Source organism: Mustela erminea, chromosome 7 (genome assembly GCF_009829155.1).
Source record: "Mustela erminea isolate mMusErm1 chromosome 7, mMusErm1.Pri, whole genome shotgun sequence".
NCBI classification, from domain to species: Eukaryota; Metazoa; Chordata; class Mammalia; order Carnivora; family Mustelidae; genus Mustela; species Mustela erminea.
The window spans coordinates 70658178-70677592 of record NC_045620.1 but is presented as its reverse complement, the minus strand read 5'-3'; the positions used below and the strand labels follow the sequence as shown (position 1 = coordinate 70677592).

Genomic DNA, 19415 nt, shown 5'->3' with positions numbered 1-19415 from the left:
AGTCATTTGATCTCACGTCTTCACTGTATCATGGAAAAAGCAGTAGGAATAGGGTTGGTTACAGACCCTCACTATCTGCATGACATTGAGAAACTACTTGCATTCTCTGGGCCTCCATTTTGTCATTTGAAATGGGAAGGTTTGCTTAATTATCTCTGAGAACATTTCAGCATTAAGTCTATGCTTATATCACTTTTTTACAACTTATTAATTTTTAACACCATAGTTCTAATAAATTCTTGACTCTGAAAACTTGATGAAGGCCATTTTAACTATTAACTTAAAAAAAGTAAATTTAAGGACATCATTATTAGTCAAGTACAATTTTTATGGACTAGCTAATAATTTTAAGAATTTATTAGGGACTCACAGAGCTTATTGTATGTTCTTTAAAATAAGATTTTTATTTAAGTACCAGAAGGTGTGATTTCTTCTCTTCCGTCCCTGTTGTCTATAGCTCTAATGCAAATTGATTACTGAATTACTTGTAAGAGACTTTTTAATAAAGCTCGCTCACTGCTGGAGCGAGTCTAGTTTCAGAAGGCAAGACATAAGCATTTGATGTTCTTAGGTTATTGGTTGTGGGATTCCTTTGCTTGGTTTTATTTTTAACTTTAGATCACTTTCCTATCTTTATGAAGTTTTTTCCTAATCTGATTGGCAGAAAGAATACCACTTACTTGTTTTTCTTTTCAACAAGAGAACTTAGATCCCAAGAGCCTTTTTAAGTTTCCAGGACTTAAAATGTGATCTTGGAACAAGGTTGGGCCACTCAAACTATTGAACTCAACTGTTCCTAGAGGGAATATTTTCTAAGTGATATGTTTAGAGAGGGAAATAACAAATAGCTTTTTAAAGAAAGCATATTGCAAAGGAATCACTAAGTGAAGTATTACTTACTGCATAGATTTTCAAAAACAGTATTTACTGGCTTGAAAATTATCTCAAAATATTCAACTACTTCTATGTCTTTGATCTATTATCATTTTATGCTCTTTTTTTAAAAAAAGTTAACATTAATCAGTACCTTTAATATTGTCACCTTTTCAAAGATTTCTTAAAAATCCAAACTAGGGGGGGCACCTGGGTGGCTCAGTGGGTTAAGCCGCTGCCTTTAGCTCAGGTCATGATCTCAGGGTCCTGGGATTGAGTCCCGCATCGGGCTCTCTGCTCAGCAGGGAGCCTGCTTCCTCCTCTCTCTCTCTCTCTCTCTGCCTGCCTCTCTCTCTACTTGTGATCTCTCTCTGTCAAATAAATAAATAATATCTTTAAAAAAAAAAAAACCCAAACTAGGTGACGTGGGTGAATACCATTTATCTGATATCTCTCATAAACTATCCTGCCCTGCTATTTAACTTTAATGGTCCTACCTGTTTGGAGAAAAGAGCTGTGTGTTTTAAGTTTTATATTCTTAGCTTCATTGACGTAATTGGCAATTATCACACAACCAGTGGGTAAGTCAGCTTAAGAATTTTTCTTGTTTCAATTAATTTCCTTGTAAGACAGAAAAACAGAATAACTTAGCCAGATGATGACACTTGGCTTCAGTGATTGAGATACGGAGTCAAAACTTCACACAAGACCAGTGAATACCATTCATATCTCTTATATGAATGCTGTCTTTTTGATTGTGCAATGCATAATCTGTGTATTATTTGTGGTATTCCTGAATAAATGTCTAAGATATGGACAGAGTAGGTCAGCCATGAATCCACTTATATGCTAAAGGATTACTTCAGTTATTAAAGAGGAACCCACTTGTTTTAAAAAAAAAATGAATACATTTTTTCATGTAGCATACTCTTTCCATAAATGTCAAAATATGAAAATGTCAAATATCAAAATGAGAAATATGTATGATGCATTTTTAAATATGTTGTTCTTCCCAAGATCACAGAATATAGAATTTTTATTACAGAAAATATAGACTATAGAAAAATATGGAATATTTATTAGAAAAAGATTTTTTTTTAAAGATTTTATTTATTTATCAGAGAGAGAGAGCGAGCACAGGCAGACAGAATGGCAGGCAGAGGCAGAGGGAGAAGCAGGCTCCCTGACGAGCAAGGAGCCCAGGATGCTGGGATCATGACCTGAGCCGAAGGCAGCTGCTTAACCAACTGAGCCACCCAGGCGTCCCAGAAAAAGATTTTTATTAAGAGAAAAGTTTGGGGCCAGTAGGGAAAAGGAAAATTTCCTTACTTTCTTCTTGAAGTGCATAATTACTGTTGAAATTATCTTGGAGAGTAGTAATTCCCGACCTTATAGGAATCGTGATAGCTTTTTGCTATTCCATCTTCTAGATAGTTATATTTTGATTAAAGTTTCTTGTTGAATAAGCACACGCCACTTTTTATTTTAAAATGGTATCTTGGCTGAACCAGAGCCAAATATCGTAGAGGCCAGCTTAGTGGAGAGAATTCCAGGAGATGCTTGCACATCTCCTAAGTCGACTGTAGAATCTCAGTGATTCAGCCTTCTTTGCTCCTGGGGAAAGTTTGGGAGACATTAATTGTTAATACCTAGTGAGACCTTGGAGACCCTGAGAGTCTAGCAGTATCTCTGATTTGTATAGGGTGCAAGAATCTCTATGCAAGAGCCCGAACTGAGTTCATGGTTGGTGTTTAATAGAGTGATAGGTGTGCAGTGACCCTGTATTGTGTCACTCTGGGAAATTCCACCGGACAAAAAACAAACAAACAAACAAAACAGGTGCTCATAATTTTGACTTTTCCCATCTTTCTCAGTTTGCATGAAATTTAAATAATAGCAAACTGTCTTAAAAAAAAAACTCAAAAAATAGGTTTTTTTTTTTTAAGATTTTATTTATTTATTTGACAGAGAGAGATCACAAGTAGAGAGAGAGGCAGGCAGAGAGAGAGAGGGAAGCAGGCTCCCTGCTGAGCAGAGAGCCCGATGCGGGCCTCGATCCCAGGACCCTGAGATCATGACCTGAGCCGAAGGCAGCGGCTTAACCCACTGAGCCACCCAGGCGCCCAAAATTACCTTAATTCTTAAGAGTCTAGGATTCTGATGGAACGTGTGATTTGCAGTATGAGAGAAGCCTCCTGTTGTTCTATCTTGGATGTTGCTATGATTTGCTTTGAAAAGGCTTTTGTTGTTTGGGAATTAAACTCTTCTTGGGTTTCTCGGTTCTGGTCTGATGCAGACTACAGGGCCAGTATGGAAGCCATTTCAGTGATAGTTCATGTTTCTTGCTGTGTTTCTTTTATTAAGGACTTATCTGCTTTCTTAAAGACATAGGTTAAAAAAAAAAGTCATTTTCTTTCTCTTTAGCCAGTTGTAGTGCATTTGTCAATTCTACCAAGTCTGTGTCTTCCATAAAGAGGCTCAAAGTATGATATATACTCTTTATTTTCATTTTCTTTCCCTAGTATTTGTTCATCCTTAGATGAATAGTAGCATTGAGGGCTGTCTCTTACTTCTCAGAGTCACTTATTGTTGTTACTACTTTTCAGTTTAGCATTCATTACCTATTATGGGGAGGAACTCTTACTACATATTACTTACTTATTCCATTCATCTCTCCTAGTTATAATGCCCACCTTTCCTGGGTTGTTAATGTTCCTATTGTGAAACAATTAGTGCTCAATTTCACAAAATAATTCTTTGTGATCTTGCAAAGAATTTACAGAAACTTAAACTGCAATAAGTTGTTGATTTTGTGTACATGTGAGTTTATTAACATTTATTATTTTTTCAAGTTTCACCGCTTTAGAAATTTTACTGTGGTTGAAAACTTTTGTTTTCTCTTTTTGTCATAGAAATTATCCTTCTCATTGTTTTTGCTTTCTATGAATTTTACTCAAAAGAATGCCTCTATAGGTAGAAATTATTCAGAAAATTTAAATTTAACAATAACCTGTTCTCAAAGTTATAAAATCTCCTCTTATAATTGTTTTTAAAGCCATCTGACTACCTGGCAAACTTTAATGGGAAAAAAAGTGTTATATTCCTGTTATACTTAATAAAATTATAATGGCCTGGATGTTTCATGTTGGCTACACAGTGATATTTGAAGAATTATGGGCTTTCAGAAAGAAACCTTTTTTTCCACATACTTATGACTTAGAAAGTAATCTATTTAGAAGTTATTCTTGTTCATAGAGCAAGGATGCAGAGCAACCCATAATACATTCCGATTGTTTTTGTTTTTCAAGAAGGTTCAGTCCACTTGGGGGAACAACTTTTGCAGAAACAAATGAGGCTGTAGTGGGCACATTTAGGGAAGAGATGGTTGGCAATAAGCCAAGGAGGGGAGAGAGACCTTAATGTAAATAGATATTAAATAAAAGCTAAAAATATTTCTTGTTATAACATTACAGGCAGTTCAGACATTAGAAATGAGAGCCCATGTATAGTTTTTACAGACATTTATTGCAGTGTAAAGTATGTTGACACAGATAAACTTGCATCTGATGGAGCTAGTTCTGTTAATGAATTTGCAGTAATATAGATTTTCTGCACGACTTAAATGTGGAGATTGCTGAAAACCACTTTAAGTTTGAGTCATCCATACATTCAGTGATGTGATGTGATGGATGTTGAGGTTAATTTGCAATAAATCCATTAGTAGTCATGGCACTGATGTGTCAGTGATTGTCATATAGAACCATGCATAAATAATAAAGGTGACACATTTCTTTGTGTGCTTTTCTATGTTCCTAAAACACTTGGTACGGTGACTGATATATACTGTTGCTGCACATTGAATTCACTTATATAATACAGTAAAACATGTTTCTATGAAAATAAAATAAGAAAGCTAGATGGCCGTTCGTTTTGTTTAGACTTACTCCTTTATTTAATAGTCAGAGTGAATTTTTTTGCATCATGCTATAAATCTTACCATGCTAGGTATTTTATGATGATGAACTCATATTCTTTTTCTTATGAAAGCTACCATGTGATGCAATTTAATATCCTTCTTGTTGTCAACTACTAGTGATGTAAATAATAATATAATGGGTTTATGTGGAAAAATTGCTAATCCAAGGAATGAAATACTGAAAAGTTTAATAAGAACTGGGATGGAGGAAAGTCATTTCTTCAAAATATTTGGTATTCACACAACTTTGAAATGACTCAAAGTTTTCCAAACTTATATTAAAATAAGACAAAAATGTTGCAGTGTTTGTTATTTTATAATTTTTTTGTTATTTTGTATTTTTAATCTATTCATACACACACACACACACACACACACACACACACACACACACACACACACACATTTCCACCACACGCACCAACTCTTCTCTGTAAAATTTACTGGGCACTTACCATATTCCAGGAATAGACTAAAGTGTTACTTACTGTATGATATCTCATTTAATTTTGGAAAAAACTCTGTGAGGTAGGTAGTGTTCATATCCTCATTTTTTTCAGATGCATGTCCAAGACTTAGAATAAATAGGTTGGTCAAAGTCATTGTTGCTTGTAAATGATTCAGTTGAAATTTGAACCCAGGTCTGCTCAGAGCCTACATTCTTAATTTTTTAGCTATCTGCTATATCGTAAGCACATCACATCCTTCAGAAAAATATATGCTAAATGAAGTAGATTTAAAACTTCAGTCATTTGACCCACCATATTTTATTGTGGGGGTACTGTCATATAAGGTTACTAGAATAGAATACACTGTAATTTTCTGTCTTGATAGAAAGGGGATTTAAGAACTTAGGGAATTTTGTAGAGTTTGATATGATTTTTTTTTTTCTTTAAAGAAAGCCAAGACGCTTATAGAGGTAGGGAGAGAGGGGCAGGGGAGGAACTGGACATCTAATTTTCTTACTTATTATGAAATTATGCTGATGAGAACAGTATAATCCACTATTGTGCATATAGAAGAAGAGGCAAGAGAAATTGCTTTCCAGATATATCTGGAGGAAAAGGATGCTACAAATAATTGCATTGCTTGGCATGAAGTAGTACAATTGTTTTTGCTTTGTTTTGGTAAAACTTAAAGAACTGGAAGGTCATTTTAAGGAAGACAGAGTAGTTAATAGTATGCTAGTTGCCAAGTCTTAGCACTTACTGAAATATGAGATGAAATCAAATCTTGAGTAATGATGTCTGTATTGTGACATTTACCTTACTGAAAATAAAAACCTTTAAATTGTTATCCTCACATTCTGCAACTGAGCAGCTAGAAACTTTCATAGTTCCATAAGTTTTGGGAAGTACACCCTAAACTAAATGTGAATCTACATATATTAAATGTTATGTCATTTCACATTTACATGTTATTTTTCTTTTTTTAAAAGCATTGTGAGATGAAAGGACAGTATATGATCATGAGGTGCAAATGTCACTTTATGGATATGAGACATTAGAATATGATAACAGTTGGCCTTGATAAATTCAGACTGACACATCCAATTAACTTTTTCTTGACTGTCTTGTTATGATAACAGAAACATTTCTGTAATAAAAAAAAAAAAAGTTCAGGAGTAGGAGTCTGGATACTAGGTTTCCCACCAGCTTGGCCACTTAACTAATGTTGCAACTTTAGATAACAAATCGATCTTTAAATTTCCTTAAATGTAACATGGGACTATTGCTTCCCCTACTTTCTATACAGAAGGAGAAAAGCAATGTAAAATTGTTGGGAAAGTGATATTTTTAATATCAAGAACCACTATGTAAAGTAAGATATTTTGCTTTACACCACTACCTTCTTCTGGTGATTCTGGAAAAATCTGTATTCTTCAAGATGTTTTACATTATTATGCAGCATCTCAAGTTTTGAATATTTGTCTTAATTCATAGGAACTACATAGGCACTAGAGAACAAAGTTAATTAAATGGTGCAAAATAAAAGTAATCAAGTATCTACACTCAGAGGTCACCATCACAGTCTCCTAAGAAAATCTCACTTTTATATGTTCTTGTCCGATTTTTATCAATATAGGTTTTAGTGAAACATTTAATAGTTAATCATCTGGAGAAAATGACCAAGCTGAAAAATATTTATCAAATGGTTCTTGCTCATTAATATGCTGAGTAACAAGCTTCTGATGATGTAGAACATAATGGTCCTGGAGGATCCTGTATTTCTGATACACAAATCTCTATATTCTGAATGTTCTTTACTTGCATATTGACTGATGCCTTTGAAGTACAACTTAAGTATTTTCACATGAGAGAGATAAACTCCTTTATGCATCAGTATCCAAAAAAAATTAATAGAGAATCCACACACTCTCTACTGTTGCATGCTAACAAGATTCTATTTTATCACGTTTACATTATTATTATCCTGACATGTTTCTGCTGTCCTGGTACCAAGGTCTTCTGAACCAGTCAGGCAGGAGGCATATTGCAGAGGTCTTGGGAGTTTCTGAAAGGCCTGTGGAAATGTTTCAGACAGAAAGCAAAGGGCAGTTGGCTCCAAAATACAAAAAGAAAAAACAAAGTATTATCAGCTATTTAATTAAATATACTAAAACATGACATCAAGTCCACTTCATTCAACTGGTAAACTTGGTAATGGTAGAGATATAATGTGTAGAAATCTTTAAACATCCCTGCCATACACGCACCTTTTACATATAAGCCTTACTCTTGGTAGAGCTATTTTTCTATAAACCCAAGATGTTTTGTGGCCTAAATTTTAATATTTACTCTTACCACTTTCCTTGCCATGTTTGGCACATAGTTAGAACATAATAAATATGTATTGGCATCCTTTGTTATTGAAAGGCTAAATTACCTTTTATAAATTATATCCTAATGACATCCACTCCTGGGATAACTTTGCAAATACACTGTGGTCCCTTTTAGTGTGGAAAAGGTCTTTTCTCCTCTCTTTCTCTCCCTATATAAACATATATATCTTCACTTGTCTCTTCCAATATTCTGACTTAAAAATTCCATTTTATTGTATTCAGTGAGATAGATTTTGTTGTGGTGCAATGAGATAGGACTTAAATGCATTGGGTGCTTAGTAAACTTGTTTGAAAGAAAATTCTTTTTAAAGTAAGATGGATAATTTGCTGACATAAACATCATAAAGTAAAATTTGAACACTCACCAAATGAGTCTGGTATTCTTAGTACTGTAAGACTAGCATTCAGTTTTGAAGAAAAAAGTGGGTCTTTTTGTGATCCTAGATAGCTTGACAGCTACTAGATATTGCTTGTTAAATAAGATCTCACTTTGGTTAATGAGATCTATTATCTGTATTTTCCTGACATAACTCCTAGGATTTACAACTCTTTATCCATTAGTTATCATCTGTCATATGTGAATAGACCCTTTCCCCATTAAAGTTGGTTGGTAGTGTAGTTGTGACTTGCTTCACTGTGCTGTATGACCCTGTCACATGCATGTGCAACTCTTGTTTCCAAAGCAAGTTGATAGATGTTTCTGCTCCTTTTGGAAGCAGCCAAAGTCAGTGTTTCCTACCAAACTATTTCTAAAAAACTGGCGGGGAGAAATAAAACCCCATTTGATTCCATGCGTGTCCATCTCAATGAAAAAGTAGTAATCCCCCATTTGTTCTGAAACACCTGATGGTAGGTTTAATGAGAATATTAAAAGCGCTGCTTTGATATTTCTTGTAAAAACCCTCTGTTCTTTTTCTTGGGCATGGGTTGAAACTGTGATTTGTTCTCTGTTTTTGCCATAGTTTCATGTTTGTTTTTCATTTTTGCCATAGTATAAATCTAATCATTTGTTGATATGCCAACGTAACAAATACAGGAACGTTGTGTACCTGATGTATTTAGACTAATTGTTTTTTTTGTTTGTTTGTTTGTTTTCCAGCTGGGACGACGTATATCTTTAGCAAAGGTGGTGGACAAATCACATATAAGTGGCCTCCTAATGACCGGCCAAGTACACGAGCAGACAGACTGGCCATAGGGTTTAGCACTGTTCAAAAAGAAGCTGTATTGGTGCGAGTGGACAGTTCTTCTGGCCTGGGTGACTACTTAGAGCTGCATATAGTAAGTACTTTAAAAATAAGATTCAGCTTTTATTTTTTACTGTTAGTTTTATTATTATTATTATAAATACCTTATAATTCTGCCTTTTGGAAATTTCTCCTCCCCAGCAACCAGCACTTCGGTACAGAAAATAGAAATACACTTAAGAAGTAATAAGACCTTAGTCCAACTGCTTCTGCTAAAAATGTTCTTTACGTTAGAAAATATATTTTTTGTTGTTAAGTGTGAATTCCTCTCAACTCTCTATTCACAAAGATTGACTTTGGTATGTTTTCAGTGGCTTTAGGCAAATGCCAAATTAAAAAGCTGAGTTATTGTCTAGTTGATACTGTTCCAACTGACTGGAATCATGAGGTTGTAATACTGGTAACATCAAAAGATCCAAACCCAGCGTCCTTATTCCTTTCCTCACTTGAGAAAAAAATTATCTAAAGTTAACATGCAATGGATGGGAGAAAAGGGAACTTCAAGGGTAATTAGGGGTAGAAAAGAAAATGGTGAAAAGATTGTTTCTATGCCATCTTATACTCATTTTGATATATAAGTATGATGAAAATAAAATGGAGTTTTAGCATTTATATCCTGGATGATTCCTTTTTACCCAAGCTCTAAGCCTATTATAAGATTTTTGTCAGCATATCATAGATGGCAAATTAAAAACAACACAAAAAAGACTTTTTAAAAAACCTTTTAAAGTTGCCATAACTGACTATAGCTTGGAGACTCTGCCTTATATATCTGCATTCAAAGAGTTACTAATCTGTATAGTTATAATTCTTCATTTTGTTTTATAGAAATATTTGTGCAGAAGTACATGCATCCTTGCCTTGTTAAGCAATATTAATATTTTCCTGATATATAAAAGTAACCATAGGAGAATGTCACATATTCAAAAACTCTAATGGGTTCTTGTCATCATAGTTCTTAATTGAATACCTGTAATTTCTGGAAGGTTTCAAAAATATTTAAGTCTCTCCATTTCCCTTTTTATCCAAAAGATATAGTATATCTTTTATCTCGTGATTATGTAAATTTGTTTTATTTTGCTTTTGTCTATCCGTATAAGTTCTCCCTTTTCCAGCATCATGCTTCAGAAGACAATTTGATTAGGTCAGCATGTTCTTTTCTCTTAGAAACTGGCCTTCAGGCATTCATCTAAAATGGTTAGGAAAACTATCAAACACCACAATACATGATCACGGACTTCTAATGTGTCTTAATTCTCAAAATTTTATTCATTTATTTTCTTAATCTTAGCTTTCTATTAGACTTCTAAGATTTCCATTAGCTGAGTAAGGGTTTACACTGACCACAAGAGCAGAATTCATTGCTAACCCTAGAAGAAAAGGAAGAAAAAACAAAAAAACAAAACCACCTCAGCACAACCGTTATTGAACCATCGTAAATTTTCAATTCAAAATGCAGTTGTCAAATGGGAACCCTGGGAAAGTAATTTCAACTGCCTTTCAGCAAATACCTAACAATCAAAATTGAAAGCATCTGGATTTTTATGGCATCATAAATAAATGATCAGTTGAGATAAGCTTAACTAGTACAGCAAGGAATCTTGCTGTTTAGAGTAATTTCAACTTTCTAAATGTATTTACTCCATTCTGATTTAAGAGCCTTGCTACTTCCAAAAAATGAATAAAAAAGAAAACAAGAGCTTTTCCTCCTGAAAGAAATTACTTATTGATCCATTACCAATTACATATTTACCCTGAGAAAAGGTTCTACACTGATCTCTCTCAAATCATAAGGGGCTATGTTATTGAATTACTCAAGCCAGTGTTGTTTATTTTATGGTCAGAGGGTTTTAGTCTACAAGAATGGGTATTTTCTTTTCCAATTTTGATTGAATATGGGCTTTTAAGAGTCTCTCCATATGTAATGGATTGACTTTCTAGGTGTCCTTAACAGCCCAGTCCCTTCCATAGCTCCTTTACTTATCATGAATTTCTGATAATTGTCCTGTAAGGGCATCCTTCTTTATGGATCTTCTTGGTTTGACCACCTACTCACTTTAGGTTCAGTGTTTGTCTCAATATATTCTCCCTCTTGGATTTGCTCTCTTCAGACTTTTGCTTGGTCTGAGAGCCAGTACTTCATTGGGAAATGGAAAATGTATATTGGTTCCCTAGGCTTACTAAACCTTATCCTTGTTGGTCATCCCAACACCTCCTGTCTCCGTTACTAGTATCTGTCTTAATTCAAATCTGGCCAACCAAAACGTGTCTCCTTCCCTTTTCTCTCATTGCTTATAAGTGGTGGTCAGCCATAAATGACTCAACAAGTTGCTTATATGGAGACAAGTCATTTCTTTTCATGTTTCAGCATACAAACAAAATTAAGACAAGGCCAGCATTGTTTTGTTTTGTATTTTATATTATTGAAACTTACCTCTAACTCTTATAATGTTGGGTACTGGGAAGAGAAAGAGAAAGAAGAGTTAGAAATTTAAAAATGCAAGGTGAGGGGAGGCAGAGAGGGAGTGGGAGATAAGGGGACTGGGAGGATAAAAGAAGGGAAGGAGGAAGAAAAGAGAAGGAGAATGAAGTGTCTTGGGACCGACGTTGTTAACAGCAGGTGAAAGAAGTATTCTAAATAATACTTAGATTTGAAAATATTCAGACCCTGTTTTATCAAATTATTTAGGTACCTTTCAGTTGATCCCAATTTCCCTGAAGTCATTTCTTCTGCTTCTTTCAAGAATGGATATTAGAAAGGAAAACAAGATTTATAGTTTGTTTGTTAGTGTTGTTTGATTTGGGTTTTTGAATGTACCTGATTTAAAAATTAGCCTGATTAATACCATGCATGATATGATTTATCTGTGAAGTTAGTTATTATTATCCATTGAACTGCTAGGAAAACTTCTGTAAAACCCTCAAGGTCAGCCAAATTTAAACTCTGTACTAATCTTTAAGAACTGTGATTTTGCCCTTAATTAGTAAATTAACCAATAAATTGGTAGTACTCCTTGAAAGGTGCTCTGGTCTTGCTGAAATCTACCATGCCATTCCAGTGAGTTAAGTTTTAAAATATGACTGGCACATAATTTTGATGAAGATGTGAATATTTGACATCATCCCTTTTTATCAGAATGATTATGTTTGATTTTTACTTGAAAACACAGTCATATCTAAATTTTGATTAATTGTACCTTTAAAACTATAGGATCTTGGGATAAAATGTTTTTTGATTCAGGTGGCCTAGTTTTTATAGATTTTTAAAATTATATTAATATTAATGCTACTACTGTTAACCTCAAAGTCATATGGTGTTGTTATTGAAACTTATAAGGTTTTAGGAGGGATGAAGGCAAGATGAACACATGAAATGGGGAGCAATTAATTAGCATAGAGCCTAGAATACAAGTACTCCATAAATATTTTCTGTAGTAATAAATGAATTAATGAATTATGTATTGAAAATATGAGGACTTAGGCCACGTATAGGGAGTCAGTTTTTTATTAGTTAATGTGAAGTTGAAGTCACTCATGTAGTTTAGTTTCTATTTATCTGAGCAAGTCTTTTAAGACTTGATTGTAACCGAAAAAAATGTAGCACTTGGTATACAGTTAACAGTGTATTGTTGAAAAGTTACATAATTTTGTTGATGTTGTTTTCTGAATCTTCAAGTAATTGACTATGGTAGCTGATGGTTTAAAGGAAGTGTGTGGTGGGAATTTTTGCTATATGAATGATTATCTCACCTTAGTAATTATCTCATTTATTGTAACTCAACTTTATCATGAATTGTTCTCTAGTCATTTCCTATCTGCGCATTATTTCCAATTGAGATTAACTGTCTAATGGCAGAGAACATAATTTGATAATAATGATGCTTAATAAGAAACATAATATAGAAGAGTGGCTTTTCAACTTTCATTTCTGTACATGCTTGAAGCCTATCCAGAAAGGTTTTCTGAGCAACTAACATGGCCTAGGCCTATGTTAGGCTCTATGGATACAAAAATAAATGAGCTCACAACTTAATAATTACTTCAATAAATATTTGTTGGATGAATAAATGAATGAGCCAAGTGGGATCCTGGTCATGAGGTAGCTTAGATTATTTATAGTAGACAGATTTTGTTCCAGAATTACTACCTGAGTTCATCTCCATTTTTTCCTCTTGGAATTTTAACTGCCTTATCTGTGTATTTATAAGAATATAAATAGATGATAGGTTTTTAAGATAAAGAATATAAAAAAGTGACTTCTAAGCTGTAGGGTCTTATACACATTTAAGGTAGTCATGTTGAAGAGTATTTAATCAATATTGAGTAAAAACATTCTTAGAAGCAATAAGCAAAAATATCTAATTTATTTTACAAATCAATTTATAAGATATATCTAGCAATGTTAACCAGTGTTACTACTCTAGAGAAAGCGTCTCGGATATATCAGTCTGGCAACATTAATTAGAGATTACTTAACCCCTCTTTGACTTACAGAAGAAAGCCAGTGCAAATGTGCTCACTCACTGCCATGAATATTAACGTGTGCAGTGGTTCTGACCAGAGGAAATGTGTGGAGGATGGTGGAGAGGATGAGTAAAGAGTGTTCTTTGAAATTCTTTCATCTTGGGAGCATGAAAGAGCATTACAAATTTGATTAGTGAATTGTTGTACATATTTGCCTTAAGTGTTTCTTCTTTGTACTTTCCTGGTCGGAAGCCTTATTTTTGAAACCAAGCTCTTAATTGATTTTGATTTAGAAATACACCTTTTGATCAGTGGTTTCAGTATAGACTAGGAGCATAATACATTACTTGTCCTAAAATAACTTATCAATATCAGTGACAAGTCAACACTTTCTCATCTTTCCCTGCATCTCTACATTTTATATTACTTTAATAAATTTTGTCTAATAAGTATATATTATTTAATATATTTTATACTTTATAATACTGCTTTATTGAAACTAAATTTAAAAGCATCTTTTTAAAGTCAATAATTTTACATGAGTGCATACCTCTATCAATAAGATAAAATCCAATTATTCCATCACAGGAGTTTCTTGAATTTAAATTATGTTCCATCTGAAATTTTCTTTCTAACCAACAGATTCACATATTTTGAGAGTTTCACTTTGCCATATAACATTTAAATTTGACCCTGTTAATCATATCAGTAGATGTTTCATTTGGTTTTGTTTTCCTGGTTCTTACATGAATTAGTGAACACATGACCTTTTTGGCTAGGATTTTGGAAGAAAGACTAAAATGATGTCATTTTACTCTGTGTTGTAAAATTCTTGTTCAAGCTTCTAAGGTATGAAGAATACAGGTTGTCTTTGGGGAAAATGGGGAAGTGATGTTCATAATTCTGTTAGCTTAAGTGCCATCCAGATATCTTAAGTCTCTATTTTGGGCACAGGTGTGGTCAGGTACATCATACAGACTACTTCTCTCATCCTTTCCCCTTGGAAGTTAATTCAGTTTCTAATTTTCTGATTTACTGTTGTTACCTTTGCTACATCAGTATCTCTCTGAATTTGATTTTTAGGTTTCTAGAATTATTTCCTCCTTTGAAATTCCATTGCAGTGAGATTTAGTAAGAGAGAACCAGAGCAACTATCTCCGCATACACCTCCTCAGTCCGTGCTCTTCTCAGTCAGACATATCTTCCTGTCTCTATTTTGAATACTTTCTGGGCCATTTTATATACTTACATCAGGTTAATTGGCTAAAATGTTTCTTTTATGCACTGATTTCTCTACTAAACACATCAACATCTCCCAACTATAGATAGGTAAAAATCACAATCTATGACTAATATTTAATGTCTTCCACATTCTGATCTTAATTTTCATTTTCAGGCCCATTTGTCAATAGTTCTATACTTATTCTATGCCAGTATAATTTATTAATCCATTTTTTTAATTTTTTAAAAAATTTAAATTTTATTTATTGTTTTCGAGAGAGAGAGTATGTGTGTGAGGGGAAAGAGAGGGAGAGAGAGAATCTTAAGCAGGCTCCATACCCAGTGCAGAGCCTGACACAGGACTCAATTCCAGGACCCTGAGATCATGACCTGAGCTGAAATCCAGACATTTAACTGACTAAGCTATCCAAGTGCCCCTTTTACCCATTTTTTAAAAAATGACCTTCTTGTCCCACCCCTAATTTAAAAAAAAAAAAATGACCTTCTTGTCATTTCCCTGTATCTAATTCTGTCCAGATAGTTTCTTCTCATTTCTATCTCACTGTCTGGATTCTGCTCAGTCATCAGCTTCTCTGTTCAAATGTTGGGTGTTTTCAGGGTTGTTCCTAGCATTTTGTAGCCTTGTGAGCTAGCAGAAAGAAGTCTAGGGCTCTAGAATCTCCTTGGAAGAGTTGTTGAAAGAATGCCTGGGGCATTACCTGGGTAGAGAAAATCTTATGCAGAGTTTCTGCTCCAATGAACGATGACTATTCTTGACCATTATTTTGTGGTGGACCTCAAGCTATTTTAATGAATAGTTTCAAATCCATTCTCTGTTAGACCCTGATAAGTTGCTTTAGCAAATCTTTTCTTAAGCCAAGCTGCCAGAATAAGAGTCCTTTGTAACTACTGATAGTACTTCCATTTCTTCTGTAGCTATTTTTCAAAAGCCTACTGTCAAATAACATCTCTTTTGGTTCATTCAGCACATCAATATTGATCACCTTTGGTACAGGTTATACTGTATTAGTTATCTATTTCTGTGGAATAAATTTACCCACAATTTAGTAGCTTAAAACAGAAAGCATTTGGAATCTTATACGAGCTTAGGAATTCAGGAGAAGTTGAGATAGTTATTAAGAGATTCCCAGGAGAAGACCTGGTGAAGCTCTCCCATGCTCAGAACATATTTGATATGTTTATTCTTATGATCCAGACAGAGCCCACATGTCTGAGGAAAAAATGATAAACAGCACTGAAAGCATATAAAAACAGGTTATTAAGGATTCTGGCTTTGCAGAAGTCTAAACACAATATAAATTGATGGAAAAAGAGTAATGAAGACATTGCTTGAGGGTTGAGAACCAGTTTTGGGAATGTATACTGAATTAGAAGTCATTTGTACACTGATTGGGAAAACTCCTTTTATTGCACACGTACGCACACGCACGTGCACACACACACACACACTGAAAGCCATAAGCAAAATGCAAGAGACTTAATAGTTTAAAAATGCAAACAGCATAAAAAACATGTCTGCCACAGATCAGGAAACAAGATGAAAGTGACACTATGGCAATGGAATCCTATTAAAGCTGATGTTGGGCCACTGTAGACACAGGCAGCTCATTTCAACAAAGGAAGGAAAAGACTAGATGAATATACTAGGGGACACTCAAGTTAATAGTAGGCATAAATAATCTACATTTTATTTTATTTTTTTTTAAAGATTTTATTTATTTATTTGACAGAGATCACAAGTAGGCAGAGAGGCAGGCAGAGAGAGGAGGAAGCAGGCTCTCTGCTGAGCAGAGAGCCGGATGTGGGGCTCGATCCCAGGACCCTGGGATCATGACCTGAGCAGAAGGCAGAGGCTTTATCCCACTGAGCCACCCAGGTCCCCCAATAATCTACATTTTAAATCAGGAGGAAAGAACTGGAGATAATGTTCACTGAGCTTGAGAAAGATATTTTGATGAAACAAATACTTTCAGAGCTGTGAAATCCAATTTGTATTGTATTTAGGAGTTTGGGGAGGTAGTATGCTAGACCTCAGGAGTCTTAGTTCAAGACAGAGGTGGGCTGTACCCTTCTGGATACCGGGGGGACTAGTTGTTTAACTTTCTGTGGACAAACCAGCCCTGGAAGAACACCCTGCTCTTAACTATGCTTCCACGAAGACGCTTGAATGGTGGGCTCTTACTATCAAGAAAAATACTTCCTCCTGAAACTTCCTGCCCAATAAAGAGTAGACATACAAGATTGGCAGACCAGAAAAGCTCTTTGGTGAAAGATTGGAATTTAATGGACTCTTGGGCCTTTTTGGTCTATGAAAATAAGTCCATCTTAATATTCTTAAAATTCTGCTCTGAATATTAACTAGGTAATGTAGACTGCTCACTTCTAAATATACATCTTCAGTTCCGACTTGCCCTCTGAGTACCATACTCAGCATTTCCAGCTGGGTGTCTCACGGACACCTAAAACTTACCACATTAAAAACTGAAGTCACCATCTCCCAACCACATGCTCATCTAAAAATTACAGATTAAATCTGACATCTCCTTCATGATTACTCTTCCAACCTAATCTGTTTCTCTCCAAATTCCAGAAATGTTTCTCATAATATTTTGGAGGTTTCAAACTGATAGACTGAACAAGGACTCCATGCCCAGCCCTAACCAGTCTCATCAGCAGGGAAGGAGTTGAGACAATGTAGCAGAGTGGGGAGGGAAGGGGTGCAGTCGTGGCTAGAGTGCTGGGATCCTTGCCTGAATCTCCTTGCTTTTTTTTCCTTTCCCCCCCGCCCTTTTAAAATTTTATTTGTTTATTTTAAAGAGAACATGAATGGGGAGAGAGGCAGAGGGAGGGGGAGAAGCAGACCCCCTACTGGACAGGGAGCCTGATGACCCTGGGATCATGACCTGAGTGGAAGGCAGACACTTAACCTACTGGGCTCCCCAGGCACTCTCTCCCTCCTTTTTTTCCACTAGAAAGTGTTGTTTCTGTTTACCAAAATTGTGTATACAGACACTTGGTATTTTACTTCTCCTGGACAAAGCGTAGTCAATTGTCTGGGAAACGAATTGACAAAATACTTTTTACTATTATTTGGTAGTCTTTGTACTCTCCCCTGTTTGTGTTGGCAATTTTGTGACCTGTATAAAATTTTGGATTCAGAGTAAAATGATTAAGTTCCAATGGCCTGTTCTTCATTCATGTTGAACAGTGAGATGCTGAGCAGCAGTAAGCATCAAGAGAGCAGGGACTTTGATCTCTTTTGTGCACATTTATATTCCGAGAGGCCAGCTTAAGCCTAGAATTTAGCAAATGAGAAAAAAAAAAAAAGTTGAAATAATCTTTTGGTTCTACAAGTTCTGCCAACTTAAACTGCATATGTGCATTCTGAAAATGTTCTAGGGCAAGAGGTCAGTGCTGCTGCAGTCAAGGGTGTCCTCTCCTTCAGGAGAGATCAGTTTCTATTTAACTTCTTTGGGGTGAGTTACAGATGCAAATGTGAGCTAATTACTAGCATATTTCCAATATATTTGTTGCATCTATATAGATTGGTATCTTGAGGCAAGTGTCTGGTGAACCACGCCTTAACTGATTCTGTTGGGAGAACTACTGGCCTATAGTACAAGTAGCTCAAAAGACAAACTCCTCAGCTGGCCTTGAGTACTTATACTCTGGGCTCATTTTCTGGTTCCTGACACAGCTACTTCCACTGCAACTCACACATATTCTTTCTTTAATTCACGACTTTAACAAATCTTACTATTTTATTTTTCCCCACAAACGGCTTTCAAGGGACTGGAAATACAGAGTAAAGTGAGTCCTGGCTTTGTCCTTACGTAGCTTCGAGCTTAATAAATAAATTTTGTTCTCGTGATGCATTAGCCACAGAATAGAGACATAGGCTGATATTTCAAACCTTCATGCTATAAAGGTGCAATTAAGGTTTTTTAAACTCTGTGAATCACTCTTTAAGTTGCTTTTGAGAAAAGCAATTAATAATCTCATAAGTAATATAAGTTTACATATGCTATCCCATCCAATACTTAGAAAAACCCTGTGAGGAAAAAAATGGTATCTTCATTAGGTGAACAAGGAATGGAGGCACAGGTCACACATCTGTTGAGTAAAGTCAAAATCTGAACTCAAGACAGTCTGACTCCCGAGTTTCTGTGCTTAACCTCTGGGCCTTGTATGTGGGGGACAAGGAGCATAGGAGGCAGTCTCTCCTCAGGTTACACCTGATGACTCTGCTGAATCCAGTTTTATAAGGTGAGACAGCCTTAGCTCTTAGCATACCACACATCCACATGAATTACTGAGCATTCCAGAGAGCAGCTACATAAACCATCTTCTAGTTAAATAAATACATAGACAGCTATCCGATTGACTAATTGTTTTACCCATTTTGTAATTAGCTTGCCAGCATTTGTAATTAGTCTGACTTGTGAATTGGAGGCATACCTATTTTTAAAGGCAGAGAATTTTCAAAAAAATTTCTATTTTCAAAAAAGTATCTGTACCGGCAGTCAGCAAACATAGACTTCCAGAGAGCTTTGGTTCACGCTTGCTTCTTTCTCCCTCGGAAATATACCTACTTCCTCCCACTCTTACCTGCCCACCTCTCCTTCTTAGTCTGGTGCATATTTTATTTGTCTGGATCATGTGTTGCATTTCTTTGTGAAGCTTTCCTTGGTCCCTAGGGTAAAACTAATCATGTCCTTCTTGGTACTACCATAGCCCTTTGTTTTTAAAGCTGTTGTGTTACTGACCAGCT

At 35.2% G+C, this 19415-nt stretch overlaps 1 protein-coding gene across 31 annotated transcripts in view; it reads left to right on the top strand.

Moving 5' to 3' along the window:
• NRXN1 (neurexin 1) overlaps positions 1-19415 on the top strand; it is a 1166070-nt gene that overhangs the window by 830326 nt on the left and 316329 nt on the right. For all 31 annotated transcript variants that reach the window (XM_032352097.1, XM_032352096.1, XM_032352106.1 and 28 more), the window contains one exon: positions 8791-8972. In XM_032352097.1, the coding sequence (XP_032207988.1) occupies positions 8791-8972 (182 nt within the window). The remainder of the gene's footprint in view (positions 1-8790; positions 8973-19415) is intronic.